Source organism: Vidua chalybeata, chromosome 5 (assembly GCF_026979565.1).
Source record: "Vidua chalybeata isolate OUT-0048 chromosome 5, bVidCha1 merged haplotype, whole genome shotgun sequence".
NCBI classification, from domain to species: domain Eukaryota; kingdom Metazoa; phylum Chordata; class Aves; order Passeriformes; family Viduidae; genus Vidua; species Vidua chalybeata.
In genome coordinates, this window is record NC_071534.1 from 20,783,947 (window position 1) to 20,810,791 (window position 26,845).

General features: G+C 50.8%; 2 protein-coding genes across 4 annotated transcripts; both read left to right on the plus strand.

Annotated features, from left to right (window-relative positions):
- The first annotated feature begins 112 nt into the window (after positions 1 to 112).
- Positions 113 to 9,664, plus strand: FOXRED2 (FAD dependent oxidoreductase domain containing 2). The gene is made up of 9 exons (XM_053942376.1): positions 113 to 209; positions 663 to 1,208; positions 2,636 to 2,887; positions 3,365 to 3,634; positions 4,347 to 4,513; positions 5,152 to 5,317; positions 5,826 to 6,067; positions 6,891 to 7,061; positions 7,822 to 9,664. Exons 2-9 carry the CDS (start codon positions 685 to 687, stop codon positions 8,085 to 8,087), a joined length of 2,058 nt encoding a protein of 685 aa, XP_053798351.1. The 5' UTR covers positions 113 to 209; positions 663 to 684; the 3' UTR covers positions 8,088 to 9,664.
- A 103-nt stretch (positions 9,665 to 9,767) lies between these two features.
- TXN2 (thioredoxin 2) lies at positions 9,768 to 18,181 on the plus strand. 3 transcript variants are annotated; one of them, XM_053942379.1, is made up of 4 exons: positions 9,768 to 9,844; positions 10,384 to 10,568; positions 11,538 to 11,661; positions 16,442 to 18,181. In XM_053942379.1, exons 2-4 carry the CDS (start codon positions 10,384 to 10,386, stop codon positions 16,556 to 16,558), a joined length of 426 nt encoding a protein of 141 aa, XP_053798354.1. In that variant the 5' UTR covers positions 9,768 to 9,844; the 3' UTR covers positions 16,559 to 18,181. The 3 variants fall into 3 exon arrangements, with proteins under 3 accessions (XP_053798354.1, XP_053798352.1, XP_053798353.1); XM_053942377.1 differs by having other exon boundaries at positions 9,792 to 9,874; XM_053942378.1 differs by lacking the exon at positions 9,768 to 9,844 and adding an exon at positions 9,881 to 10,047.
- The last annotated feature ends 8,664 nt before the right edge of the window (positions 18,182 to 26,845 follow it).

Below are 26,845 nucleotides of genomic sequence, written 5' to 3' on the forward strand. Positions count from 1 at the left end.
GCCGCCCGCCCCCGGACACGTGGTGCGCGCGCCGCCATGGTGCCGGCGGCGGGAAGCGGCGGTGGCGGCATCACGTGACGCGGGGAGCGCACCGCCCCCCCCCTCGCTCGCCCCCGCAGCGGGCGGGAGGCAGCGCCGTGCCCGCCCTGCCCTGCCCGGGCGGCGCGGGAAGGAGGAAGGAGCGGAGCGGCGGGAGCTCCATGGTGCAGGTGCGGCCCCGGACGGGCGGCAGCGGCGGCGCGCGTCACGTGCGCCGCGCCTCGTGCGCTGTTTGGCGGGGGCGGGGGCATCGGGGCCGGGACCGTATTGGTGGGGGAGCGAGGGCAGCGCTGGACACCCCATCTCCCATTGGCTGGGGGGGCTTCCGCCGCCCGTCCCCATTGGCTGGTGGGGCGCAGACGCGCCCGCGACCAGCAGTCCACAGGTGCTGCCCCACCTTGCCACCTGTGTGCTGTGGCGGGGGGCACTGTGCGCCCATTGCCTAGAAGGCCCGGGACTCCTGCTGCTGTTGGCCAGCAGGGAGCAGGACCCCAACACCCCACCCTGTGTGGGTCATGGCGGTCGGGTCTGGGCGGCGGTGGGCGAGGGCTGGTGGGGTCGGGGGTCTCCTGTGGGGAGGCTGCGGCCCTCGGGGTGACGCCTCCCGGTCCTCTTGCCTCCAGAGCCGGCTGCGCCAGTCCCGCCATGGCCCCGGCGGTCTGCGGGACGCTCTTGGGGCTGGCCCTTTACGCCTGCAGCCTGTGCGCCGTGAGTGGTGCCACGTTCCTCTACCACGACTACTGCGTCATCGGGGCCGGCCCCGCAGGCTTGCAGGCGGCCTATTTCCTCCAGCAAGCCGGCCGGGACTACATCGTCTTTGAGCGGAGCCATGCTCCCGGCAGCTTCTTCGCGCTCTACCCCCGGCACCGCAAACTCATCAGCATCAACAAGCAGTACACGGGCAAGTCCAACAGCGAGTTCAACCTCCGCCATGACTGGAATTCGCTTCTCAGCCACGACCGGCGGCTGCTTTTCCGACGCTACTCTCGCGACTTCTTCCCCAACGCTGACACGATGGTGCGTTACCTGGAGGACTTTGCTTCCCTGCTGAAGCTGCGGGTTCAGTACAACACAGCCATCATCCATGTGACATTGGAGAAGAATGAGCAGGCCTGGAACGGCCATTACTTTCTCCTGACCGACCAGGACAGGAAGAACTACAGGTGCAGGTAATGGGCAAACCTGGGGCTTGACATGCAGCTCAGAGCTTTGCCCTGTTGAGGCAACAGTATCTCCGAGGACAGAGATTTCACAGCCTCTTACAGCCTTAATCACCATCAGAGGCGGAAAACATTTTGTAGGGATTGGCAGGTGGATGGGTGGAATAACTGCTCCTGGGAAGGCATTGCCTTTCACAAGCAGTGTTTTGCTTTGGGCAGCTGAGGAGGTTGGGAGGGCAGACACAAATTGGCTGCCATGGCCGTCACTGCAGCGTGTGTCCTTGATAGGTATGCTTGAAATCGCTTTTGTTTTATCACTAGATAATTGCTGTCTGTGAAAAAAGTAACTCGGTTGTACTCACAGCCAACACTGCCTTTATTGCAAACTGGACTGAGTCGGTGCAGTGACATCTTGCTCCCGTTTTCCCGCATGTGCTCAGCGTTGTGTCCCAGACAAGTGAAGCCCTTGTTTGGCACAGAGCTGGAACGGGGCGGGGGAAGCAGAGGAAAGTGGGTTTTTTGGGGGGGAGGGGCAGGGACTGTGAGAAAGTCAGGGCTTTCTCAGGGCTGCTGGGTCGCTGAATTCCCCTTCCACTCGTCCTATTTACATGTGTGTATCCCGAACCACCACTGAGCTCCATTCCTAAAAACCTCAAAGTTACTCGTGTGAACATACGGAGTATATTTCTCACCTCTCCTGAGAACCTCAGCTCTACGACAGCAGGTCGTGCTGGCTGTCACTTGCCGGTGTGCTGCTGGCAGGCTCTGAGAGGACAGAAGGCAATCCCCGGACACCCACGTCTCGGGACGCTGTGTAAGCAAGGCTGGGACAGCAGGCAGTGCTGCTTGCCTCAGCCGCCTGGTGCTTCTGTCTAAGTCACAAAAACTTCCTCACTCCAAAAGCTCTTTTGGAGTGATATAAAAAGATCACTGTAGTTATTTTTGGTGTTAACAATTAGTGATGTTGCTAGCATGTTTTTATGACTGGCAGTTACATTTCAAAGTATCGAAACTATTTCCTAGCTATCTTAAAAATTACTTCTGCTCTGCCAAATGTCAACTCAAATTTTAAATCAAAGTCATTTTTATGCAACATATAATCAACCTGTGATACTGTCAGTGAGTTCATCTGAGTAGAAGTTGCATTCACGAACAGGCGAGAGAGATGCATATATACAGCACCCACACTGACTGTTGCTATATATAACAGTGTTCCTAGTTGTCCTGAGGATAGAGAAGAGAGGAGCAGGTCACTAGTTGAAGCTAGGTAGAGGTTTCTTTTGAAACCACGGCCTGTGCAGCTGGTCCAGTGTCACTGTGGGGGGTCACATTTGCAGTCACCTTCCACAGTGGGAGGAGGGAGGGGGAAAGAATGAGGGGATGGAGCTCCTTTCCTGAAATTCCTGCATTTCCTTGTGCTATCCCTGTTTTTGCAGCTCTTTGTTGATTGCTGCAGGGATGTGGGTTCCCAATGTGGTAAACTTTCCTGGCTCAGAGTATGTTGAGGGTTACGAGAGTGTGTCCATCAACCCAGAGGACTTCACTGGCCAAACCGTGTTGATCTTGGGCCGAGGGAACTCGGCCTTCGAGACAGCGGAGAACATCCTGGGTGTCACGAATTTCATCCACATGGTGAGCCGGTCCCGCGTGCGCCTCTCTTGGGCCACCCACTACGTCGGGGATCTGAGGTAAGGAACTGCTCCTATTCCTGTTTCTAACGCAGCTGGAATACAAACAAGGAGAATCACCTCTTTCCCAGGTGACAGGCTGGACTGGTGCTGTTGTCATGGGGACCGCAGGGGAAATATGGGGCTTTCTATAGGACCGTGGTTTAAAGCAATCCAGGTTGCAGTTGCAGAACACAGAGGCTTGCTGAGAGCTTTTTAGGACCTGTGTGAAATAGAAACATGTCCACTTGGAAACTATAATCTTTAAAATGTACTGGCTCTCAAGTTATTCCCTTGCTTCCAGTCACAGAGGAAAGTTAAGAGGCTGGTTGCCTCCTGCAAGGACAGCAAGGTTGTGTTCCTTGTGCTGTTCCTGTGAGCCCTGAGACTCTGGGGATAACCCTTACACTGAAGAGGAGTTGGGATGCCTGATAAATGATCCCATTTTCAGCAGCTAAGACAGAACTTCCCTCCTTTACATTCTTGTACTTTCCATAGAGCAATTAACAACGGCCTGCTGGACACCTACCAGCTGAAATCTCTGGATGGGCTTCTGGAGGGTGACCTGGAAGATCTGGCTATCATTAAGGACAAAAAGGGAAAGCTGCACATCACACTGCGGTTCTACTTGGAGAACAGGAACATCAGCGCGGGCATCGACTCCATCACCCTCCCTCAGGATGAACTGGACAATTTTGCCACCCGCGCACCTTATGACCGTGTCATCCGCTGCCTGGGCTGGAAGTTTGACTTCTCTATCTATAATAGGTGAGGGAGAACCAGGATCTCCATGAAAAAAGGTATTTAGGCTGAATGGCCTGAGTAGGGAGGAAAGGGAAGAGCAGGTCTTCTCCTGGCAGCATTGTTTAGACCTCTGTGTGCTCTGAGCTGCTTGGTGCTGCACAGTCCTTTTTTTATCCTGCAAGTAAGGCTGTGTCCCAGTGAGAATGTGTGTCACTGTCCTCTGATCAACAGGCTTTAAGGCTGTGCAGATGGGAGCAATGAGACCTGAGTGACACAGAAAAGCTTGTACCTTTAGAACTTAACATCCTGACCTTCCAGATCACATGGACAAGGCTAGCAGTGTTTGGGTTTTTTGCTGAAATGAGGATGATAAAGGTGCAGACTGCTACAAAAAGGTTGTGTCTGGGAAAAAAAAATTCCCTGAGGATGCAACCTTCATTCCACCTTGGTACATCCTGCAGTTGAAAATGATATTGCTAACTTGTAACATTATTGCTAAATGATTTGCTAACTGTCTTCCAAAATTAATTGTTAATGGCTTAGTTGAGAATTAGATGTTGTCCAGGGCTATCTTGAGATCAACACCCTTATCTTCCAAAGATCCTCATTTTAGTTATAAATGCCACTGACAGCAGCAGGGGTATGAAGCAGAATCTTGCAGTGGCTGCAATATAATGTGTAAACCCTTATTATTTTTCTACTCCTGTCCTTCCTGCTCTTCTCTTTTGCATATCAGATCCCTGAGAATGATGCCGGGAAAAGGGAATATTAAGAAGTATCCTCAAATCAAACCCAGCTACGAGTCTAGAAGCACTCAGGGGCTTTTTGTTCTTGGCACTGCTAGCCATTCAGTTGACTACAGGAAATCTGCTGGGGGCTTCATCCATGGATTCCGGTATACAAGTGAGTACTGGGGTGTACAGAGGGCAGAGGTGGAAATCGATCCTCCCTTCGAAGGAACAATCCATAGCTTACTGCTGGAAATAGAATGCCCTTAGTTTGTTCTGGCAATAAAAAGGACAAAACACAGTCAAGCTGCAGCTGCATCATCTGAAGTGGAGGAGAAGTGACTTGGGGTCATATATGAAGTTTTTGGTTGTCTGTCTTTGTTTTGTCTTGTGTCTCTCTTGCCTGCTGTCTGTTATTTATGTAACACAATAGATTTCTTCCTGCCAGACGCTCTGCCTCGTGACAGGCTGTGGGTGAGAGGTCTGTGCTGTGGAGTTAAAACCCAGCAGTTGTGGGCAGTAGAGAGAATTTCCTTCTTTATGTGTGTATGCCCATCCTTATCATTAAAGGACTGCTGAAAAGTAATGAACTATCCCCAAGGACCCCCCTGCCCCCTCCCCTACCACTTAGCATCACATCAGCTTTCTGAGGGCATCTCCACTGCAGTTACCAGCAATTGGGGTGGGAGATCCTGAGCATGGAAGAGCTGTAAAGATTGTTTATTGAGTCCTGCTGCAATACAGAGATTTGATGTCTTAAAGGATAAGCTTGTGTTGTTAAATAAGCTGTCTTTGTTTCTCTCCATGTCTTAGCTCGGGCAGTCCATCGCCTATTGGAAAACCGTCACCATGGTGTCCCCTGGCCATCCACAGTCTACCCTATTACACAGCTGACCAATTCCATCATCAAGAGGGTGAATGAGGCCTCAGGCCTCTACCAGATGTTCAGTGTCCTGGCTGACATCATACTGCTGAGAGAGTGAGTGAGTGAGTAATTATTCCCAGCACTGTGGTCCATAATTTCATTTCTGTTTCTTTACCATTGCCTCCCATGTTGCCACCACACCAATTGTGCTGTTCCTGCCTAAGGAAGTTACCATTGCATAGGCAGCCACCCCAAGTCTGTACTACTGCTGCAACTGGTGCCCAATTGTGCAGACTGTTTCTCCCTCTTAAAGGGCTGAAATGGTCCAGACCTTCCCTCTAGGCTCAGAGGCGTAGTATACGCTTTTACTGACCCCAGGGAAAATCTTTGTTGAGCAGTGCTACTGTAGAGAGAATCCCATAATCTAGGAAAACAGTGGTGTCTTGTAACAGTATCTGCAGCCTTTATAAGCTCTGCATCAAGTCCAGCTCAGATTTGTAGTGACCAAACAAAATTACTATCTGATGACTTTTTGGCTTTAGCCTTGACCAGCTGAGGGTGGGTTGGATCCCAGCTGGCTTTCTCTGGTGGAAAATTCCAGTGGTACGTTTTCAATTCTCAGGAATGCCACAGCATTTGAATACCTGGAAGAGTACCCTATTGGAGTCCTGGCTGAGCTGGAAATGCAGACGGGAAGAAAGGCTCGCAATGGGCTCTTTGTCATCATCATGGAATATGGGAGGAATTTCTCTGGCGCTGACAAGGATGTCTTCTACTACAACCGTGCTGTGGGAGAGGCGCAGCATGCCTGGCAGTCCAACTTTTTACACCCTGTTATTTACTATTACAAACACCTCCCAACAGGTAAGCTTTCCTGCTAGTTATGTGACACAACCAAAACAAAGAGGGATAAATCAGAGCCAGAGTGGGGGTGGTACCTGAAAGCACTATTCCCCCTTCCTGAGAGACACCTCCCACCACTGTATGAGCTGAAAAGGAAGCTGAGAGTTGGCAAGGAAGTTCCATCTGTAGGACCAATATAGGGGATGGGGGTTTGTACCAGAGACCTCACATTTGAAAATAGGAACAAACAGGCGTGCTGGAAATTTCCCCATGCCCAAAAAGAAGAACAGTTCTTCCTTTTGGCTGGCACCTTAGGTGTATTTTGCAGAGCCTGACAGATGAGGGTGGTGTTGTTTGGCCATCTTGCTGCCATGTGAAAGCTGCTCTCTGGCAGGCCCAGGTCTGAGAGGTCTCACAGACGTAGAGGCAGCCAAAGGCAAGGGTTTGAAGAGGAGTGTTCTATCCAGCAGCAAACAGGCTCAGAGTAGACTTCCTTGGGAAATGAGTGTGTTGAAATCTTCATCTCCAGAAACCCAGGGTCAGGGTCCAGCTTGCCTTCTCAGAAATAAGCATGATGGGTAGCAGCATTAAATGCAACACAGCCCATCTGGCAGTCCCTGCCCAGGGGGAATAGGAGTGAAATGACAGGAATGCTACAGGCAGAGAGCAGCTGTGCAGTGGCAGGCTGTTGAGGACAGAGGTAGCAGAGGGGATTGCAAATGAAAGTAACGGATTAAAAGGTCAGGACAAAAGCGGAAACAGCTGTCACAGCTGCTTTCCACTCCCCAAGCTCTTTTTAATGCCATTTTGCTTCTAAGAGACTCCCTTAATGTTCCCTTGGCAGAGCGTGAGATGAGAGTCCGTCCCCCCGACTGGCCTCTGCCCCGGCCAAATGCCATCCATCACATTGTGGAGGACTTTCTGACAGACTGGACAGCCCCGAATGCTCACATCCTGCCACTGAGGCGGTTTCTGGAGAACTGCCTCAGCACCGACCTGCGCAATTTCTTTGCAGGTAATTTGTGCACAGGGTCGAAGTGGCAGGAAGAGGAGGAGCAATGTGAGGAACAAGTGACAGGAGTGATCTCTTCTGCAAATAGCTGAGATCTTCCTGTGGTGAGCTGCTTGTCTCACTGTCAGTCACACCTCCTCAGTGCACTCACCAGATGGTACAAAGTGCTGTTCTGTGTGTATGTTCCCAAAGAGTCCTTGCTCTTGTTCACCATTAGAAGAAGACTGGCCCAGGCATGCCAGGATTTAGAGACAGGCATATAAGATTGGGTTCAATCCCTTTTCTAGCTGCAGCTTTCCTTTCTTCTTCATTATCTGAACATTTCTTTGTGCCATTGTGTATTAAATCTCACGTACTGGTGATTGGATTACTTTCCCATGGGAAATGGGAGTGCTGTGAGGTGAGAGGTGAAGAGCCTCTGCTGCCTCCCTTCCTGGTCTTAAGACTGATGTGGGACCCTCCTGCAGGAAGCCCATGTGGCACACAGAGGGAAGCCATCTTGTAGCACAAAGAAGATGCCAGATGGATGCAAGCTCAAATCCAGCTCCTTTTTCTCTCAGTGTGCAGACTGGGGATCCCTCTCTGCATCACCTGAGCTCTGCAGAATTATGTCAATTACTGTGCTGCTATCTGGGGCAGGGTACCTGCCGTCTTCCCTCATCCTCTCTGCCTTTTGTTTTGAGCAAGTCCCTGATAGTTTATGGGAGTATTTCCCAACAGGGTATCTCTGCTGACTCTTAAGTTTTGATCCTTTCTCTTGCAGAATCCTGTTTCCTGTTTGCCTTCACCCATCAGAAGCTGCCTCCCTCCTGCCAGCAGGGATACATTCAAATGCAGGGACTGGTGGGGAGCCAGGAGCTCCGGCACCACGCAGTACATGCTGGGCTGCTCCAGGATTACACTCACACAGACTTCTCGGGTGACAGACCCCCTGACAGCCACGATGGGTCACAGGAGCAGTTGATAAGAGATCATGGGATACCAGTTCGTCCTCTGCAGCATCTTGTTCATGCCAAGGATGAGCTTTAACCTTTCTTGCTCCACACTGAAATCCATAGGTGCTCTTGTGACAGTACTGTAACAGAGATCCACGGCAGGATCCTGCCCTTTCCAGCATCCCATTTCCATCCCCATGCCTCCCACTGATCATGAGTTGCCAAAGACCTGCTCAGATCTTGCTGTTACAAAGAGGACCAACATACTCTGAAGGATTGAGGGACCAAAACCCAGTGATGCTGAGGTTCTCGTGTTGTCCTTGCACAGTTCAGAGTTGCCTGAAGATGATGTTGGTGTTTATCTCACTGACCAGTATTTGCAGTGACGGATGGAAGCCACAGAAGTGAGCACAGGAATGTCTGGAAAGCTTTGGATGTCATGTCGCCCTTCAGAGGTGGCCTGCTCACACCCTGTGGCTCTCTGGTCCCTGGATGCTGTACGCTGTGTATACTTGAAGATTTGTTTCTGCATTGAATCCTGAAGTGGTACTGCAGGCAAACTTCCTGGTACTTTTCCTGCATTTGAGTTAGGGCGATTGTGTAGCTTGAGTGGGGAAAGATGATTTTTTTTAGTTACTGTATAGGTCAGATAATTTATAATTTCCCAGAGAACACTACAAGGGACTCTTTCCTCCACAACAGATGAGTAGCTTGCTTGGAATGCCTGGGACACAGAGAGAGTTTGGCTCTGCTGTCCTCATATTTTTCTTCTCCCACACCAAGCAGCCTAGAAGGTTAGCCCATCTTTTATAAAGCATGACCAATATTTCTCCTATTTGCACTATGTCCCATCAAGAAAGTTTGATGTTGTTAAAATGCTCTTTCTCTGTTTTATTCCCCTACAGTCACCCTGAGATTCTAAAGGGACTGACAGGGAGGTTGTCTGCACTTTACTGCTCCCCTTGTCAGCCACATACACTTGCCCTGTGGACTCCTTCCATGGGCCTGGAGTTGCAAAGCAAGAGCAGTTTTGAGCTTGACCTCATGATGTCCCTGTGATTTCTAGATAATACAGGAGGGGTGACAAAAGGATTTTATATCCACATGTTTTTCAACTCTCTAACTTCTTAAAAAATGCATGCTATTGCTTCCAAACTGAGGGGGGCTGTACCTTACATGTACCTAAAGTTCTCCCAATCCTTTGAATACAGCTGTTTCCCTAAAATTCCAGTTTCTTGGAGAGGCAGGGGAGCAGAAGAGGTCAAAGAAGTGACAGAGGAGTTCCTGCTCTCTTTGAGAATGCTGGGCTATGCAAGCAATGCTGCTGCTGGAAGACAGTGCCTGTTCACATGCAGCTGGAGAGGGTGGCATGGGCCACGCTGGTCTGTGGTCACCCCTGAGTGTAGGGGGTGCAGGTTGATACCGGTGCCCTGCCCGGGTGGGCACGTTGTGGAACGGAGTTAATTGCTGTCTGGGGAACTGTAGAGCTGTGCGCTTCCCGGAAAGCTTAAAGAAGCAGGTGAAGCACGCGGCCCTTTGCCTAGCCTCAAGCCGAAGAGAGCCGCCACCCGGAGGGACCGGCACCGGGGCCGCCGGGCCCCGCCATGTGCGGAGGGCGCGCCACGGCTCCTGCTGCGCTCGCTGCGCCCATTGGAGCGCTCCGCCGCCAATCAGCAGCCAGGGTTCGCCCCACGTGACATCCCACAAGCCCATCCAGGGGCGGGGCGAAACGGGCTAAAGGACAGGCACGGCAGCCAATCAGAGGCGCCCGGCTCTTGTGGCGGCGCCAATCGGCTGGAGCGCGGCCGGCCCGTTCGCAGCAGCCTTCCGGCGGCGGCGGGCGGAAGCTCGGTGTGTGCGGTCACCTCCGCGCCCGGGAAGGTGCGGGCGGGCCCGGCGGGTGGAGCGGGGCCCTCCCGGCCGTGCCTTCCTGCCCTCGGGCTCGGGGAGCAACGGAGAGCCGGCGTCTGGGGTTGTTCTTCCCCCCCAGGGTTAGGGGCCCGGGGCCCTGTGCCACCTGTTGGGACATCAGCTGAAGGAGCCCCGCGATATCGGTGCAGGCCTGGGTCTGCCCTGTGGGTGGGAAGGAACGGGCGGTGGGGGCAGCTCTACCCTCCAGGGCTGAGGGAAACAGGGACCCTGTGCCTGTTGCTGTAAACGGGGAGGAGGCGGGGTCCAGCTGGGGGCCCCGTGCCCGTTGGGCTGGAGCTGCAGGGCGGGGCAGGGGCTGGGCTCGGGGGCAGGAAGCATTTCACGTCAAACCCCATAAGCTTCTCTCCTGGACACCTCCTGGCCTGGGGGCTGACCTGCCGAGGGGACTCGGGTCAGGGCGCTGCTGCAGTGGCACCAGCCATGGGGTGCACCCACCCCACCAACCACTCTCCCCACAGATGGCCCAGAGGCTGGCTCTCCAGCGGCTGCTGTCGCTCCCCACGCGGGGGCCCCTGGCATCCCATGGCAGGGCCTTTGGCACCTCAGCCGGCCGCAGGAGCACTTTCAACGTGCAGGATGGCAGCGACTTCCAGGACCGGGTGGTGAACAGCCCCAAGCCCGTTGTGGTGGACTTCCACGCACAGTAAGTTCCGCTCGTGCCTCTTGCACCCCTCTTCATCATCACCCGTGCAGGTGTGGCCCTGTGACTTTCCTGATGTGGTGGCACTCCGGGCTCACCATGGAGGGGCATGCCAGAGGGCTTCCCATGCTATGGAGTCCGGTGTTGAAAGATGCTTCTGCCTGTCAGGCTCAATCCATGAAGATTCCCCTCACAGCTACACCCTGCCGGAGTGCCAGGAAGGCATTCCCCTGTGTGGCATTGCTGCACCTCTCAGGTGCTCAGGTGTCATCCCAGCCCCAGTGTTGCATCATCCTAGAAAAATGCCTCAGGAGAAAGCTCTGATATCTGCCCTATTTGGCTTCATGGCTGCAACATCCTCTTAGAAACATTAAAGTTTGCTAACAGCCACAGAGAGCTCTGCACTTGCTATGCCTCACCATTGTTATGGTGTATCATTCCATGTTTCTTAAAGCTGCATGGTTTTGAGGCTCTTTATAGCAAATGTCTTTATGTCTTTAATAACTGCTGTGTGACACCAATGACACCAATTGTCATCAATAAAAATGCTGTCATCCACCTGCCAGTAAAAATATTCCTAGATGCTATTTTGGGTTTTTCACATATTTTAATAGTCCTACAATTACTGTTATATGAGCCTGTTACAGCTGATTTGGGGCAGACAGAACACAAAAAAGCCAAAAAACTTGTGCTCTAAATAAACTAACTGACAAACCAAAGTGAGCATTAGTTGGGATCATTCAGAGAGAAGAGGACAATTCATTGAAGCCTGAAACTGGATGCAGATCTTCCTTAATCTTTGACAGCTCCTTTGTGAGAGAAGTGTTTTTCTAAGCCATGATTCAGGAATTGTATTTCCAGGCTGGCTGTTGAGTGGAACAGCAGTGGTGGTAAAGGCACTGGTGTACCAGCATGCCTTCCATGGCTGCACCTGCCTCTCCTAATGTCCCCTCTCTTTTCCTGCTCCATCAGGTGGTGTGGTCCCTGCAAGATCCTAGGCCCCAGGTTAGAGAAGCTGGTGGCCAAGCAGGAGGGGAAGGTGCTGATGGCCAAGGTGGACATTGACGATCACACAGACCTTGCTATCGAGTACGAGGTAGGAGGTGGAAGAGCACAGACTTTTTTTGGCTGGCAGCGCGAAGGTGCCTCCCTGGGCAGAGGCACCAGGCAGCAGCAGCATTGGAGGGGAGGGGAAGCCCAGAGCCTACAGGATCCTGATCCATTGAATCACTTGTTAGTAGGTGGATTTGGCTGCTTGGCTCTGCTCCAGCTCTGCTGGTCATACCCAGTATCCCCATCTCTAATTCTGCAGGGAGGTGTCCTCTAGGCCTTGCAGGTGTCTATCGGTGTAAACACTTCCCTGGTCTTGAGGAGCCTGGAGTACACGTGGGATTTTGCTGCCAGCTGGGGCTGCTCAGGTGCAGGGCAAGATTGTGAAGTTACAAGCCCCACTGTAGTGGGGTAGACTCAGTAGCCCGTGCTACTGAACGTGGTTCTTTGTGCAACCAGCCTGTCCTCTCTTTCCCTTCCTTGTTCAGGATCTCGAGCTGGGTCATAACATCCTCATCCTTAAGTTGCAGCACAAGGAGACACAGTGGGTTTTGTTTGGACAAGTAGAAGCCAGGTCAGAAAAAAAACAACAGGAGTACATGTCCAGCTCTTGAAAGGGGAGGACCTTGGTGCTTACACTAGTGTGTGACATTACTGCTGGGTGTGTTCCCTGTGCTGCCTTTCTCCCAGGAAGGAGCGGAATAACTGGAGAAGGCCATGGCTTTAGTTGACATTATTCATTTATTTGTCCTCTCTGTCAGTGGTTTGGTCGTTTAAGAAACACAAAAGCCCCTCTGAGGGCCATGCTTGCCTCTGTTGTCTCTCCTTGCAAATAACCACTCTGCCCATGGAGTTGGGGCATTTTGCTGTTATGTTTTACAGGGGGAAAAAATGCTTCATTTTCACTTGGGTATCACACAGATGGATGTGCTCCCCCTCTGCAGATGAAGTCCTGCTCTCAGGGTGACAACTAGCACAGCAAGCTCCTCAAGCTGGCCTTAAAAGTGTGAACCATCTCCTGAGCCATCTGTCATTTTGTTGAGCCTGGAGAAGATGCCATTCCTGCACCCTGCTGAGCCAGAAGGAGACAAGTGGAAACAGCTTGTTCCCTCCCACTCTTTCCTCAGGGAGACCTTTCTGCCTGCGCTGTGGTGGCGTGCCCACACAGCTGGTGGCCACAGTCATCACCTGTAGCTCCCATAAGCTCAGCATGAGAGCCTCTGGTGCTCTCCAGGGTGGAGGCCTGCTGGCAGATACACCCCAGGCCAAGGAAGATGGCTGCTGGCTCCTGAGCAGGGCTGGTTGCTGCTAGCCCAAAAGGCTGTGTAGCTCAGAGGGTGCTGGTGAGAAGTTGAAGAGGATGAGGTGGTTTTAGTGATTATCTAAGAGTGTGTAAATCCTAATAGATGCAGGGAAAGCTCTGGTAGCAACCATGCTAAGGAGAAGAGAATAGAGATTATTTGCTTAACTCAGATATTGTTCCAAGCCTTCCAGTAGATAGAATGAGCTGGGATTACCAGAGGATTATCTCAGATGAGTGGAAAACAACAAGCAGGGTGTGTGCATGCAGAGAAAGGTCTGTGAAAAGAGGCTGAAAGTCCCAAGTTGTGCAGGTTTGATGACGTGCTGTGTGTCCTCTCCCCATGGGTGCTGAGGGAGCACTGCCTGCTGTGTGTGTTTGTGTGCAGGGAGGACTGAGGTTGCAGGGAAGGGTCAGCTTCTAGTAGTTCATTTGGGAACCTTATATGCGAACATGATGATGAAGTTTTTGTTTTGCAAGAGGCCCTCCTCCACTTTTTAAGTGATTCATGTATGTCTTGTCTTGGCCATTATCCCCATGGCTAAAACACTGTCCTTAGACTGCCTGCAAGTACCATAGCTGCAAACAGGTAGGGAGATAGGAGAATTTTCTGCTCAGATCTTTGTATTTTGGAGCATCCTTTCTGAGGCACAAGTTTTGTTCATGTGCTGAGCACGTGCTTAGTTTTGCTTCATCTTCTGGGAAGTTGCCATGTAAGGAGAAATGTGAGGGCTGATGGGAAGGCACCAAGTTGAGATCAAAGAGGGACCAGAGTGTTTGTGAGAGATCAGGAAAACCACAGGTGGTGTTTAGAGGGGATCAGAAAATGTTTGTTTTAAAGCCATTCTTTAGGGGATCAGATGTCTGCACGCTGAGGAAGTCTTTGTTTGGGGGTTTTCAGTGTCTATGCCACTCCCACAACTCCTTCACTAGCTGCCAGGAAGTCTCACTCCATCCATGTTTATTCCTCTGCCCACGCACACATGCAGCCCCCAGCTTGCCGTCTGCTTGCACAATGTCCTCTTCAGCCGCCTCCTTGGTGCAGAGGGAGGCAGCAGGAGGGGGAGACCTCCTGGAAGAGCTGAGGAATGCTGGCACGTTCCTTTATACAAGCCCTTGGCTCTTGGCCATTCCAGCTTAGCACAAAACACAGATGCATTTCCTGCAAGTAGGAATGTCCCCCATGCCCTTCCCTGTCCTGTTATGCCCAGCACAAAAGTGCTTTCTCTGGGGACTCCCCGTTTTATCTAATACCTTTCATCTCTGGTTGTGGCCTTTCTCCACTGTTCCAGCCAGCTCCTGACCTCTCACCTCAAGAGCAGAAAGGGAGAAGAAATACTGCAGTCTCTTAAAATTCTTTAGATTCATCTCTTGCCTTAGCCAGTTCCCTCTGTGTATGGTGATGAGGAAAGGGCATCCCCGTCTCTGGCCACTGTGGATGGGCAGCTCAGGAAAGCTGCTGGGTACAGAGGTCATTGATCAGTGGAGCTCCATCCTGCTACCTCCTCACTCAGAGTCCTGGGTGAAATCCTTCCCCCTGCTCTGTTGTGTGGCATCTGAGCTTATATAAAAGTTTCAGATGGGAGAGAATTCCCTCGGTATGGGTGTTGCCAGGAATAACCTGGATGGCTATGTTTGTTTATTTATCTGTGTGGTCAACATTAATCAAAAGCAGACTGATTTTTTCTGTAGAAATGCTCTTCAGGGAGGAGTAAAGTTTGTTTAGGTTCAGTGCAGATGGGACCCAAAAAAAGAAAAAGTGCCCTCAACTTTGCATTCTAGAAATTCCCATGATATTTGCTTCCCAGCCAGTAAAACAAAGTACGTGCTCCATTAACAGGCTGCCCTTGCTGCAGCTGGCAGGAAGGAAGCTGACAAAAACATGATGTTTTCTGAGCAGAGGAAAGTTGCCTTGTGCCCCCGGTTCTCATCTGGTTCTGCAGCACCAGCCCCAGACCTTCCACTCTTTCTTTGGATTTGCTCACCTGCACAAAGAGGGAAAGAGACACAGGAATCAAGGCCATGTGAAACTCGTGGGTGCGCTGGTCAGCCTGCAGGGCCTGGCAACATGGTGTTGGCTGCTTCTCCATAGAGCTTCCAAGAGTTGCCTGTTCCTCACCCCAGCCAGCTAGGGGCCAGCTCTTGTTTTTTTTTTGGATGGGACTGGAGCAACTCTGCTCAATACTAACCCAATGTGAAAACCAGAGGGAGGCTCAGTGGAGGTTTGCCCTTCTCAGGGGCAGAGCAGCTGAGTGCAATGCATCCTTTCTCTCTCCTAAAATCACAAGGGAATGTATTGCCACCATCGCCGGTGCTGGGGCCCAAGCCCTCTGGATCTGCTCCCTGCAGTCACTAGGAGGAGCTGAAGATTGTGCATTGAGCAGCCCCAACGCTCCCATCCCTTCAGATGAGACTGCACAAGCCCTGAAGGACACTGTGGGGAGCCACGCTGGACTGCCCAGCTGGGACCGGGTGGGAAGGGAAGGCAAAATGTCCCCTTCATCTCAGGCTCCCAGTGGGAGAAAAGCCAGCCCTCTGATGGGTTTCCAGAGGGATTTACAGATCTTTGTTGGCAGCAGGGCTGGCAGTGCACATGGGAAGGCCCCACAGGCTGGAGGAGAGTCAGCGGGCAAGATAAAAACAGGATGTGTTTGAGGGGGGATACTTTGCAGAGATAAGCTGTTGGGTCAGAAATGTGATCAGATCTTCCATTGCTGCAGCTCTCCAAGCTCTGGTTGTTCCTTCTTTCAGTCATGTCCCTGGGGTTTCTGCTGTCACCAGTCAGTCAGCAAGTCCCTGGGGAGTGTTGTCATTTCCAACACTGTTCTCTTGGATAATTCCCAGCAAACTTTTTCTGAGCTAAAAAAGCAGTGCCTAGAGCAGCACAGCTGCCTGCTAGCTCTGGTCAGAGGGACTTTTTTACTTCTTACCTAATCACTGCATGACCACTGCATGACCAATCTGCACTGAATGACCACTGGTTTGTGACCAGATAAATAACGGAAAACAGAAGTAGAGAAAGAAAGAAAGCTTGGAGGAGATTGTCACTGCCATAATATGAGCAGGAAATCTGCCTGTGCAATGGTGGGGTGGGTTAGGATTAGAGCTCCAGTCCTGTCTGGAGAAGAACACGGGTCCAGCCTGATGCTACCCTGGCCATAAAATGTCCAAAGGTCATTATGTCTGTGTCCTAGCTGTGTTCGTTTATGATAGGACAAAAGGGAAGGAGAAGAAGCATTTGTACTGGAGATGGTTTTTGTATTAGCTGTGGCTTTGTCTTTAAAAATTTGGGTCTTATTTAAACTCAGAAAGCAGCTCAGCCTTATCTCAAGTCAAGTGGTGTAAGTCACTGCAGAGAGGGGGAACGTGGAGCTCAGCTGGCCTGTTTTGCAAGTGGACATCTTACCCTAGAGCAGTGCGTGCTCAGCTCCCTTGTAGCCGCTTCCTTAGACTTCTGTTGGGAAACTAGGTGCAGGTGGCTTCCTGCAGGCTTTGTTCACCTGTCTCCCTGTCTCTCTTGCCCCAGGTGTCAGCAGTGCCAACTGTGCTGGCTATGAAGAACGGAGACGTTGTGGATAAGTTTGTGGGCATAAAGGACGAGGATCAGCTGGAGGCATTCCTCAAGAAACTCATTGGAGCCTGAAGTAAAAGGGTGGCTGTACCACTGCCTCTGGACACGTCCATGTTGTGCATTCCTTGCCTGGGAGAGCTGAGGGCAGGTCAATTGCCTGCTCTGTACAACCTGGGGGTTTCTTCTGTTTTGATGATTTTAGGAGATGGAAAATGTTGTAACCCTTCCCTCCTTCTCCCCCTTCTCATGAGCAGCAGTAGTTGCAAAGGGCTCTGAGGAGCAGGGCTGCTTATTCTCAAAACGGGGAATGTGGCTGGAATTAGGAGCCTGTGTTTATCAGCCAAGAGCTGACATGCAGAGCTGCTGCTGCTGCTGAGTTAAGAGGAGGAATGTTTTTGTCTCTGCCTCACATCTGATAGCCCAGAGCAGAGGGCAGCTGCTCCCTGCAAGATGATGGTACATACCTGCCCTGGGTGGGTTCGTTTAAAGCTGAGAGTGCCTCTGCCTTGTCTGTGAAACCTGTTGCTTTCTTCCTTTTTCCTTGTGTTGCTGGGACAGGTACAACTCCTCCACAAATCCATGGGTTCCCATCATAATTTTATAAGAGAAAATAGGGAGAAGTATTTTATAGATCTCCTTTTGTATGTCTGCAGCAGTAGAGAACTTTTATCAGTCACTGTTGTCTAGCCAGGAGAATAAAACTTGATTCTCACAAATCTGTCTGTCCAGAGAGGTGAGTTGGGAGTATCAGCAGCACAGTTTCTAATGATGGGCTGGGAAAGTGCAGGTTATTACTCGATCCCTACTAAAAAGTAATGTGCTGAAAACAAAATAGAGGATTCCTTCCATGGGGCTTTCAGTGCTGCCTGTAGGACCCCCTTTGTGTGCTGCTGGATCCAGGGGGCCAGAGGGAGGACTCACCTCTCACACACAGATGAACAGCTGCACATTGCACACAAGGAACCTGAGCTGTGCTCACTCCCCCCGTGCTTTTCTCACCCCTCTCCTGTCTGTGGAGCCTGAGAGCCTCCCTCTCCTTGTTGTGAATAATTGAATGTGGTCACACGGGTGAGCCCTGCCAGAAGGCAACCTTTTGACTTCTATTGCCCTGACCTTTGGACTAAGGGTGCCTGTTGTGAGCTTCTATCTGAGCAGCCTTCAGCCCTTCCAACCTCTTCCTCCTCTTCTCCTCACATACACCTGTTTCCTGTCAACCTGGCTTCTGAGTGCTCCCAGCCTCCTCCTGTGCTTGCAGGTAGAGTACAACACCAGCACTGATGACTACTGTACTGTTTAATTCCAGCTTGCTTATCTAAGCTGCATGAGAACATTGTAAATGCTTAATAACTATGTACAAGCTCCATTTTACCTCCCTGGTATCTGAGCAGCCAGGTAATTTTTTTTCTGCACCTCTGCAGTAACGATTTATGACCTTTGAAGGAACCAGGGGAGTGGTGATCCAAGTCCTGCTCTAACTGCAGTGCTGCTGGCTGGCATCACTGCTCCCACCTGCTTCTGTCACCCTGGAGCCTGGGCCACAGCACAAGGTGGTACTGGTCTCTTGAGGTGAGTGCCTCCCATTCGGGCTGGACTGATCTCACCGCTGGCACGCTGCTAGAGGTGATGTCACTTGAATGCAATCTGGTAAAGAACTGTTGGTCAGTTACAATTAATAAAAACTGGCATTTCATTTTATTCCTGAGATCACAGAGGCTGTGCTGTTCCTGACCTCCTCGGGTTTCAGGCTGGGCAATTTCCCCTGCAGTTTCAGTGTTCCTGCTCAGTAAACACTTCTAGTAACGAGTCTACATTTTCCTGCACAAGCAGGAAGAGTAGGGGAACAGCGTCACATACCCAACAATAATCAACTTTCTTGCCTTACCATCCCAGGAAAAAACACTGACTTTGCATTGTGTAATTAAGGGGCAGTATAAAATAGTTATTTTATTGCTTCCTTCTAAGGAAAAGCAGATCTAAAGTGTCACTCAGCTGTTAAAGTGCCAGCACACTTTAGGGTGCATTATGTGAAAGCCACAACTGTTTCTTTGAGATAAATGCTGAAGACCCACATACTTGGTGCCCTGTGGGAATCCTTCAGAACAGTGTAACAGGTGGACAGTAGGAGGAGGGGTTTGGGGACACCTTGAGATTCCTCAAGTAGCCTGCAAGGTTTCCACCACAGGACAGGACTCAGAGGATATTTTCTGTGCCAGGTTTTTAATTCAGCTCCCTGTTTCCCAACTGCTGGGGAAGGCTTCAGGGATTCCCACAGTGGTGTTAATAACAGGAGCTGCAAGCAGAAAGCAGTGCCAGCAGTATATTTATGTAGTGGTTAAAGAGAGGTTGCACAGCAATTTTCACGCCACCTGAATGTGATGTTGGTCTTTCCCGATTGAAGGGAGCTGAAGCAATGGGTAATTCCTCAGCAGTAGTTGTTTTTTCCATGTCAGCTGGGAAAATGTTTCTCCAGTGAGAATGAAGTTTGTTTTCCCTTTTGGAGTTAAGCACATTGAATCCTCCTCTGATCTGTCGAGCATTTGCTCTCTCCTACCCAAGCCTGCCTATTTAACAGTAGCTTTCTCAACTCTTAATGTTCCTTGTTTCTATTTTAAGAGGATGTGGCAGTCAGTGCCTTCCCAAGGGGAGCAACGCTCAGCTAAGCCCACATCTCTTCCCCATGGATGTTTTGAACCCAATGCCAAGGTTTCCCCATGGGTCAGGCACAGTGCCTCTGTCCTCACAGTCTTGTCCAAGGCGCCTGATTCCAGGCAAGTGGAGGTTTTCCATTTGTTTCTGTTGGCTTTACACTTGCATCAAGCCCTAACACAGCTGCTCCTTTCCTCAAGATGTTTATGCCTGCCTGCTGAACTGCAAGTTAATCTCCAGCTGCTCTGGCTCATAGTGAATATCTGCAAGGAGGGAGGGAGAGCTTTGCTGTCTTGTCTACTAGAGGTGCTATTCCAGGACCAGCTTCAAGGGCTGGTAGAGGATGGAAAACTCAGATTGTTTGGCTTACAGCACACAGTGGGCTGTGTATGTGGTCCTCTGAAGGGGATCGTTTGAGCCAGTTTGTTTCCAGTGAGGTCTGACCTTGGCAGCCTGGCCAGTAAATCCTTTGCTTTATCAACAAATACGATTCCTCCTGTGCAGAGAAGAAAACAAAGACAACTCCACGTCAACACTGATGTTGCCTTAGGCAGGGCCTTTCACCAGCCAGGCTGTTGGCCCCAATAGTTTGTTAATCACTTCCCCTCACACACCTCATTTTTCTCATCCAAGTAATTCTAGCATTCAGACAGAATCAGTAGTTAAATTCTCCAGCCCTGCAAGGCTGTTAGCAGCAATGTTAAGCTCAGTGTTGTTCAAAACTACTGCTAACTGGTGGCAAGTGTTTGCTGTGAGTTTCCTGCAAGTTAAAGAATAACAGCAGTTGCGATAATCTAGTCAATAAAAAAATAAGATAAAACTACCATAGGCTTGATTTCCAAACCAAAACTAGACTAGATCACCTGTTACACAGTCTCTTGTCCTCCTTACTGCCCCTGCAACACATCCAGACTCAAGCTGTGGTTTAACTCCAGGTGACAACTAAGTACCCGGCAGCTGCTTACTCACACCTCTCCTGGTGTGATGGGGAGGAGAATCAGGGGAAAAAAGGCAAAACCATAGGTTGAGAAAGAAACAATTTAATAATTTGAATAAAGTAAAATATAAGAATAACACTAATACTTGTAATGAAAAGGGAAACTAAAAAAAGAAAGAAAACACAAGAGAATCAAGTGATACACAATATAATTTCTTACCATTTAGCTGATTTATGCCCAGCCTGTCCCTGAGCAGTGATTGGCTCCTTCCAGGTAACTCCACCACTTTATATACTGGGGATGATGTCCTATGACATGGAATATCCCTTTGGCCAGTTCGGATCAGCTCTACTGGCCATGCTTCTTCCCAGCTTCTTGTGTAGCTCCTCACAAGAAGGTGGAGCAGAGCATAGGGAACTGAAAAGTTCTAGATTTAAAGTAAGCACTGCTTAGAAAGAAGTAGAGCATTGGTATGTTATCAGCATTATTCCCATACTAAATCCAACACACAGCACTGCACTGGCTGCTAGGAAGAAAATTACTCTTCCCAGAGTCTGTCCCAGTCTAAATCAGAACACTGTCCATCACCACATAGGGGTGGTGTTCTGTCATGTCCTTCTGCTCTTTTCAAGGATGTGGGGTACCTTTGTGAGCTTTGGGGTTTCTCTGCCTGAAGTTCTGTAACTTCAGCAATACTTTTCCCTTTAAAACCTCTTGCAGGCAAAAAACAAAGATTGCAACTCTCAGGAAAGTGGTAGCCACAGGCTAGATGTGGTTTGGAGGTGGCTGCTGTGCTGAGCCATGCCTGGTTGCTTTTTCTCTCTGTGCATTCTACCAGCCAGGGAAGGACTGAGGCAGGAGCAGCAGGGGAAACCCTGAATTTCTTAGACCAGAGAAGCCAAATGGGTGAAAACGAGAGACCTACAGGGAGAGATTGAAAATGCATCTGCCCATGTCCCAGTGGGAATGGAGTGAGGAGAAACCCTGTGGCTGCCTTCCTGGTGGCAAAGGGTCCCTTGCCCAAGGATGGGAAGTGAGACAGGGAAACATCCTGCAAGGAGAGGCCAGAGCAGGGACATTGGAGCCGCTCGTGTCCTGAGGGTGGAGGACAGCTGGAAATTACAGGCAACAGGGCAGCTTCAGGGCACCCAACTTCCCACCTCACATTGACTTCCTAGGCTCTCATGATCCAAAAGCCACAATAAAAATGCACTAAAAATGATGGGTTTTCTCCATGGCCTGCATGAAATAAGGTCCCTACAGGTGTATATGTATATATACATGTTTATCTACTCCCATACTCTTGTTCTCTATTGTGGAGAGTACCAGGAGTTTCTGTGACTCACAGATGTCCCCAGAAACTGCAACTGTTGACCAAAAAGGACAGGAGCACCCTGCTCCCACCCAAGGCAAGGCTGAGCTCCCTTTATCTTTCTCAGCCCCTACATGCTTCTCTTCGCTGTGCTGCTAAAGGCACCCTGTCCCCATCTCTCTTACGAGTGGACAAGTGGTTGAGCAATTTCCTGAAAAACAGGAAATTTTTGCAGTGAGAGTCCTCAGAAACACTGACTTCAAGTCATCCAGGGGGTACAACATGCATCAGAGATTTTGGTGTTTTCCAGGGATGGTGACCTCTGGTCACCCGCATGGCTGCAGCTCCTCCATGCCAGTCCCACACAGCTGTCAGTGAGAGGGTGTTTGTCCCGGCAGGCTCTGCACATGGCTCTGCACATGGAGCTCCATGGCCTTGGCAAGGAGAGGAGCTGCATCCCCCGCAGTTGCTGTATTGCTCCATCATGAGGCAATAACACTTCCCCACAGCACCCGTAGCCGCGGGCGCAGGGACTGCACGGCTCCTTTCCCTGCAGGTGGCTTTACCCACAGGGCCATGGCACAGGTAACAAACCCAGCCCTGGCTCTGGCTGTCGCAGCGGCTGGGATGGAGATGGAGTGATGCAAGCTCCAGCACGCCCGCTGGTATTTATATAACATCGTTTTGCTTTAATCCGACTTTTTAAGTAAACTGTCAAACCCCTTTCTGTTCACTTGTTCACTAGCAACCTTTTTCTTTCTTTCTTTTTTTTTTTTTTGACTGTGAGTTTCATCTTTCAAAGCTTGGCTAGTTTTGAGTGATGCCGAAAAACCCCATTTACAGTGGCTTTTTGTTCTGTGCTGGTATTGTTCAGGCAGAAGTGGTTGTTTTCTTTTTGTCCTGGCATAGCTCAGAAGTGACTGCATAGTCTGAGCTCAAACTTTCTAAAAATACCTACCCGTGAGGAGAGATCCAGCATGGCACTGTTCAGACCCAGAGATTAACGCCTTGGAAAGGTGCAGTGGTCTGAAAAAGAAGCCAGTGGCAGTGTCCTGCCAGCTCTGGTCACTGTAAGCCCTGGAGCTTCAACACGTGGCAGGCAGAGAGGATCTGCAGAGGGCTGTGGATCTCTGAGGCACCGGGGAAATCCACCCAGTGCCTGCAGAACCAGCCCAAGGGAAACACTTTCTGAGGAAAGGCTATAGGGTGACTCAGAAGCCATAGAGAAGCACTTCTTGCTGCTTGGAGAAGCAAGGCTGAACAATGAGCCTGCTCCACACCAGAAATTGGTCTTCATAATCACATCCTCCTGTTGGAGCGTGAGATGGCTCTGGGGGAAGGGAGGATGACAGGCACTGAGCAGAACAGAGATTAGACATATGACAAATTGCAGGAAAGCATGTGGGAGCTCCTTTTTTGTCCTGCCACTGGCTGATTGCAGGAAGCTTCCCAGGTGACAGCTTTAGCAGCTGTTGAGACAGGAGACCTTATTGTTCAGCACTTGTGTTTATGGCTATGCCAGTTTTTGGCAGGAAGCTACAAGACAAAACCCCCACATTCTTCCTTCTTGCTTGCCAGGTCTGTTCTCAAGGGGCTGATCCTTCAGCCTAAGCTATTTCAGCTTGCTACCTGAGGGAATCCAGCTTCCTCTTCCCAGCCAGGCAGGTCCCATGGGTCCCATCCTAAAATCCTGGCAGGAGCATGGAAACTTTTCATAGAGCTCAGGAGGGACTAAAAGTCGTTGCTATCACACCTACTACTGCATTTCTCACGCTAAACTGTGCGGTTGCCCAGTACTCCAACCCTCTTGTACCTGTCTGAACCCTGTTTAGTTCTCGTTCCCCTTTCCCTAACCTTGGGATCAAGTTCTGTTCTCAGTTTTTTGGCAACTCTTAGGAGGAAGCACATTTGGGGTTTTCTTAATCTGTCTGGTATCACACACGAAGGCAGAAGCTGGCAGCATCCTTGAGATGAAAGGATGCAGGAGCACGAGGGACCCATCACTGCTGGTCTCATTGGAGCCTGCAGCACAGAAACTGGCAGCATGTGGCCATGTCTGCAAGCAAACTCCTTAGGCTGCTGTCATCTCCCTGTTCTGCTGCTCCCCCAAAATGCTGTGCCTCCCTGTGACATTGTGTCCAGCCTGTGGTGACCAGCAGCACATGACTGACCCAAGGGCACTGTTCCCAGCCTCGTTTCTCCAGCTTGCAGCTGGGTTCTGCCACTGTTACATCCCAAGCCCTGTTTCCCTGCCTCCTTTTTCCTTCCCTCCCTGGGGTTTCATACTAAGGCCAGGAATGATGGTCACGTCCCCTCCAAGGAATCAACAGGCTGTGGCATTTCCGTTGAGGGTGAAATCTGAGGCTGCTGGCAGCAAATCCCTCTGCCATGGAGCTGACAAGGCGAGGCTGGTGTGTCACCAGCTCTGCTAAGGGGTGTCAGCCGGGGTTTTCCAAGGACCAGATGCGCCCACTGTCGTAATCTCACCTGGAGAGAGCCTAGCTGCAGTTCAGCCCGTGCCACACTTGCCTGTGCCTGTAATCTCCCAGAGTTTTGCAAAAGCACCGGCAGGCCACAGTGGGGGAGCTGCAGGGAAGGCACTGCGCTCGGGTGATTCAGCCAAGGAGCCTCTGTCCCAGCTGAGTCAGGCCTTATTCCAGCATCTCCCTCTCCTGCTGCAGGGGCCATGTCTACGGATTGCAGGGGCCTCACAAACTGGGTCTCCCCAGCACTTCTGCCCCTTCCCCCCCCAGCCCAGCATCCCAGCCAAAGCTGGCTCCGGCTGTGGCCGCTTCCTCTTCGCGGGACTGCTGTGCACAAACAGCTGCATCGTGTCAGCCCGGCGGGCTGCACTGCCCTGATAAGTGACCCAGTTCCCGAGAGCAGGGATGGAACTGCCAATGTACAGCTCCCTATGCTGAGGGAAGGACAGCAGATAGCCCAGCCATGCTTCGGGAACCTCACTGTACTCATCTCATCTGTCTCCCGGTGTCTTGCCACACACACTGCAGCACAGGTAGTATCCAGGGTGTCAAAATCCATAAACCCTGCTTTGCAGAGAGGGTGAATGGCAGCACCACTGGCACTTTGGAAAGCCATGGCCAACGCCTTGGAAAGAGTCTGCAGAGGCTGAGCACCTGAAGCTGGTGTCCTCATAAAGATGGAGGAGGAGCGGCCTCCAGCCGTCGCCCATGGGCACCTATCAGCAGCCCACGAGCTTGGGCTGGGGACACTAGAAGATGAAATGCTGCCCTACAGGGTGTTCTCTTGCCCCATTTCTCCACCAGCCTGCGCTGGCTGTCCTTTCTCACATCAGGGCAGGGGGATGGGACAGGAAGGCCCTCATTATCAAGGGCTTGCTAATTAGACAGGAATGTTATCTCCAGCCCAGATGTCAGCTCTGACCTCCCTCTAACCTTCTTCTAGAAATCAAAACAGACACAACTCTGTTTGTTTTACAATAAGAAAAATAAGCCTTTGGGGTGAAGCAGGAAAACCTGGCCTTGGGGGTACATCTGGGGAGGGAGGAGGGCACAGAACCAGATAAGCCTTGGTGAGGTTCTCCAGGCTGCCAAGCTGGGTGGGACTGGCCACCCTGCCCTGGGCAGAGAACAAGGTCCCATGGCTCATGGTGGCTGTGTATGTATTTTGGGCCTTCTGACATATGGTCCTGTGGTGCAGACACAGTTTCTTGTCCCAACACAACCCAGGGGATACTAGCTGGGTCCTGTAGATCCAGATGTGGAGCTGATAGGGAAGATCAGCTGAGTTTGTATTTCACCTCTCTGCCTTGCTTTTGGTATTTATAAAAGGGTCACAAAAGGAGATGTTGATCCCTGAAACAAATTCTGTCTTTCAAATCTGACTTGAATAGCTTTTCCTCGTGCCACCTACGCAGTCCTTAAATTGTTTCAGAATAAAGGGAGCTGGGTGACATAAACAGCTGGTGATTCTTGCCTTTGATTTGTAGTAAAACCTTGTTTTATTGTGTTTCTGTAATAATCTTCTATGGCTGGGGAACAAACTTTGCCTGGCTCTGATCTGGGTCAGACCTTTGAGCGCCTCACCCTCTGTACACCTAGATTTACATCTCCATTCCCCATAGCAAACTACATTGCTTCCTGTCCCCTTCTTTGTAAGACTACAGCTCCAAGCTCCAGCTTGGAGATTAACACCAAGGAGGTCTTTACCCAACAGTCTTTTCCTTCTGTGTCAGGCATCCAAGCACCCAGGGCTGCAGCACCACAGCTCCTTATGACAGAGGTTTGATGCAGTCTTGAAGTAAAATGAGGAGTGGATGTGGCCAGCTAAAAACCAGCACCTCAGGGCTTTCTTCTGCTGCTGCTGCCTCTGTAGCTTGAGGCAGTCACTGGCCCAGCCTTGGCTCTACCCTGCCCAGTCCACCACAGTACCACGACTTATGAAGACACCAGAGGGATTGCTCATTAAGCCACAATCCCAATATTTCAAAAGGCACTGCTGATTCACAGTTACGCAACATTTTGCCTACCATATCCCCAAGACAGCAAGCAGATAAAAGTTTTGAGGTGTCCCTTTTCACTTGCCTCCTTCAAAAATACCTGTTGGCCCCCTGAGTAATGGGTGTTTTTTCTTATGCTTTGAAGGCTGTGCCTCATGCTCATGACATCACAGCAGTGATGTGTTGCCCTCTGGCAACATCACCGGAGCAGAAAATTATTTCTGTTGTCTTCCAGACGTGGCTACTGACTGGTACACCCTGTCTTCCTGAGCTTCAGGGTTACTGAAGCAGAGTAATAGCTGAGAAGTGAGTAATCAAGAAGCTACCTGACCAGATTTAAACCTGACTGTAAACATCTTCTCCAACAATAATGGGAAGGAGGATCTGTGCCTACTAAGGTGCAGAGCTGCTGCAGGAGGACCATGCACAGATGTCCCTGCGACTTAGTGTGGATGGCATTCACACAGCACACCTGCAGGAAAGCTCTGCTTACAAAAAACACCACAGCTCCAGGGCCTTGAGTGAATTTGCACCCATTTTTATGACTTAAACTCCTGAGTCAATATTTACCCAAGAGGCGGATGCACAGCTGCCCTGTGATGCTGTGTACACACACGGGCAAATGCTGGTGCTGTGCATGCACACCCCAACACTCACACTCAAAGACTCCAGCTTCTACACGCAGGCAGAGATACATGCTCTCTCTCCTCAGGCTGCTTCAGGATGGTCCTTCACATTTGCAAGAGGGACACTGACAAACTGGAGCAACTCCAGGGCAGAAGTATGAAGCTGCCCAAGGGAACTTGGACCAACTTGGTCCACACGGGCAGGGTCTGAGGGAGCTGGGCTGGTTTGCAAAGGGACAAGAAAGCTCATGAGGGGGACTATCTAACCACTGATTTCTACTACCCAAATGGGTGTTATGTGGAAAGTAAAGCCACATTGCCAGAAGATGTGAACAGTGGAAGGACAAGAGGGAAAAG

Coding starts and splice junctions, on each gene's coding strand:
- FOXRED2 (XM_053942376.1), top strand. CDS start 685: ATGGCCCCGGCGGTCTGCGGGACGCTCTTGGGGCTGGCCCTTTACGCC. Junction 1,209..2,635: donor AGGAAGAACTACAGGTGCAG/GTAATGGGCAAA, acceptor CTGTTTTTGCAG/CTCTTTGTTGATTGCTGCAG. Junction 3,635..4,346: donor GACTTCTCTATCTATAATAG/GTGAGGGAGAAC, acceptor TTTGCATATCAG/ATCCCTGAGAATGATGCCGG.
- TXN2 (XM_053942379.1), top strand. CDS start 10,384: ATGGCCCAGAGGCTGGCTCTCCAGCGGCTGCTGTCGCTCCCCACGCGG. Junction 10,569..11,537: donor GTGGTGGACTTCCACGCACA/GTAAGTTCCGCT, acceptor CTGCTCCATCAG/GTGGTGTGGTCCCTGCAAGA. Junction 11,662..16,441: donor ACCTTGCTATCGAGTACGAG/GTAGGAGGTGGA, acceptor CTCTTGCCCCAG/GTGTCAGCAGTGCCAACTGT.